Source organism: Piliocolobus tephrosceles, chromosome 16, assembly GCF_002776525.5.
Source record: "Piliocolobus tephrosceles isolate RC106 chromosome 16, ASM277652v3, whole genome shotgun sequence".
NCBI lineage: Eukaryota > Metazoa > Chordata > Mammalia > Primates > Cercopithecidae > Piliocolobus > Piliocolobus tephrosceles.
In genome coordinates this window covers 3,460,309-3,462,924 of record NC_045449.1, presented here as the reverse complement: position 1 = coordinate 3,462,924, position 2,616 = coordinate 3,460,309, and the positions used below count along the sequence as shown (strand labels likewise).

General features: G+C 60.6%; 1 protein-coding gene across 2 annotated transcripts in view; it reads left to right on the top strand.

The window, feature by feature from the left end:
- Positions 1-2,616, top strand: part of P2RX5 (purinergic receptor P2X 5) — a 16,702-nt gene extending 14,086 nt beyond the window's left edge. For both annotated transcript variants that reach the window (XM_023184682.1, XM_023184681.1), the window contains exon 12: positions 1,474-2,616. In XM_023184682.1, coding sequence (XP_023040450.1) covers positions 1,474-1,534 — 61 coding nt within the window. In that variant the 3' untranslated portion in view covers positions 1,535-2,616. The remainder of the gene's footprint in view (positions 1-1,473) is intronic.

Below are 2,616 nucleotides of genomic sequence, written 5' to 3'. Positions count from 1 at the left end.
CGGGGTGGAGGACGCAGGGTGGAGGACGCCAGGTGGAGGACGCAGGGAGGAGGAAGCCGGGTAGAAGCCGGGTGGAGGACGCGGGGTGGAGGATGCAGGGTGACAGCCTGCAGGGTGGAGGAAGCAGGGTGGTGGAAGCCAGTGGAGGAGGCAGGGTGGAGGAAGCAGGGTGAGGCTGTGGGAGGGGCTGCTGGTGCTTTAGCCGCCAAGGTCCCCCTTAGCTCCCGAGTCCCTGGCTGGCCAGGGTGCGGGCTGTGCCATGCCACACACAGATGATAACAGTGCACTGTCACACAGCACTCACTCTCTGCCCAGAACCCCTCTGCACTCTCTGTATTTAAGTCATTTAAGCAACTGAATGAGGTAGACACCGAACTTCCCCATTTTACAAATGAGGAAACTGAGGCACAGAAAGTCTCAGTAATTTGCTCAAGGCACACAGCTGGTGAATGGCAGCGCTGGATTTGAGTCCCAGCAGTGTCTGTAGGATGCGGTTCTCCTGAGTGACTCTGTCTTTGCCGAACGTCTCTGTGCTCAGATGACTCCCCCAGTCCCTCTTCTGTGTGCGATCCTGGGGCTGCCCCGGCCTCGGGAGGGTGCTGGCCGAGCTCCCAGGGGGGTCCTTGGGCCGTGATTCCTGGGGATGCTGGCTTCTCTGCAGACGAGGCTCAGCCTGCGTGGGGAGGGCGTCTGGCTGGGTGGGGGGCCTGTCTCGGGCCTCCTCTGCGTCTGCCTTGCGGAGTGCCTGTGCAGTGAGCAGGTGCCTGGCCCTTTCTGTGCCTTGTTTTCTTTTTTTTCCCCCTACCATTGGGGGCTGGACACCTCCTGCTCAGTCAGACTGGGGTTCTGTGACTCTCTTGTAAGCCACACCCCAGGTACTCACTGACCTGGGTGGCCTTTCCCCCGGCCCAGCTTTCGTTCCTTGCTGGTTCAGGAATTGGCAGCGTTCAGCTGGGAGCTGGGCCCGGGCAGGGAAGGAGCAAGAAATAGACTGGGTTGGAGAAGAGTGAGGAGAGAGAGAGGCAGGGGCTGCAGCAGTGGGGCAAGGAGGCTGGAGGTTAGGGGTACGGGGTAGGCCCAGAGCCTGGCAGCCCTCCTGTGCTCCCTGAGTTCACTCTTACTTTCTGGGTGCTCACTTGAGCTCCTATTCTAGCAAGCGGGAAGCCCGACTGCCTGGCTTGTCTTGGCTGAGCCTCGCTGCGGCTGTGGGAGGCTCCGGACTCACAGGCCCACGCTCCAGCTGCCACTGCAATTGCTGCTGCTCCTTGCGGGGGCAACTCCAGAGCCTTCTGCCTGAGCATCTGTGCATGCTGGGCTTCCGCAGGAACCCTGGCGGACTGCGCTGTCTCTGAACGCTCTGCCTGCCTGCGGTGCTGCCCGGAGCGGAGTGGTGCGGCCTCTGGTGAGGCTGGCCTACCCACGGGTTCCCGACAGTTCTCTCTGCCCTGTGCGCCCCCTCCCGCCCACACACAGGTCTGGCCATTTGCAGAATGCACAGGCGAATTTGGAGCAGCTACAGACAATGGAGACGTAGCCAGGGCTGTTGGCTACCAGCAGTGTCGCTGAAGACGTTGGGGCGGGAACCACCCGCAGCTCTGAACTGGGAAGAGAGGTCTGTGCCTGCATGAGACAGGGGCTTCCAGGCGCAGCCATCTCTCCTGCACTTTGGGATCTTGCTGCAAGCTTTTCGTTGAGCGAGGAGGGGAGCCGCCCGATGGTCAGAGGGGTTCAGACCTAGAAGAGGAGTCCCTGGAGTCCAGGGAAAGGGGCAGGCCAGGGCCCTGAATGGAAGTGGAATGTTTGGATTGTCCCTGAACCTGGCTGCACCTTCACTCATTCATACGTGCAGTAAACACGTCTTGACGCATGCTGTGTGCTGGGCCCACCCAAGAGGTGCTTAAACGAGACACTGACCTGCCCTCAGGGAGAGGGGCACGCGTGTAATTCCTCCAAAGTCAACAGAGACATCACAGCCAGGCCCAGCCACTCCAGCTGGCCCTCCACTCGCCTCTAGCACAGTTTCAGAAATCCCTGCCGGGAACGGGGGTCGCTCGGAGAAAGCTCTTGGACAACGCCCAAGGGGACATTTGGGCTTGCCCCAAGGATAAAATTTAAAGGTGGCCATGGAGGCAACCAGGAAAGGACTGGAGCAGTCAGGAGGCAGCTGGCTCTTAGGGGGAGAAGCCAGTGCTGGGGCAGTCTAGGTAAGATGGGAAAGGGGAGGCAGGGAGGCCGCTGCTCCACCGGACTCTGCCAGCCTTGGGAATCTTGGGGAATATGGACTTGCCCAGATGGGAGATGCAGGTGCCTTGGCCCTGACGAGCTCCTGCCCTCTCCCCAGCCCTCCCCAGAGGCTGGGCCTGAACTGCTAACGAGATCAAGGATGGCACCACTCAGCAGGTGTAAACGGGCTGAGTTAGGGAGGCCCCTCATTCCCCTCCCTCCGTCCCCACCTGTCCCGTGCCACCTGCTGCTCTCTCCCTCCATCGCTGCAGAGCCTTGCTTTTTATTTATTTATTTGAGAGAGAGTCTCGCTCTCTCGCCCAGGCTGGAGTGCAGTGGCGTGATCTCGGCTCACTGCAACCTCTGCCTCCCAGGTTCAATCAATTCTCCTGT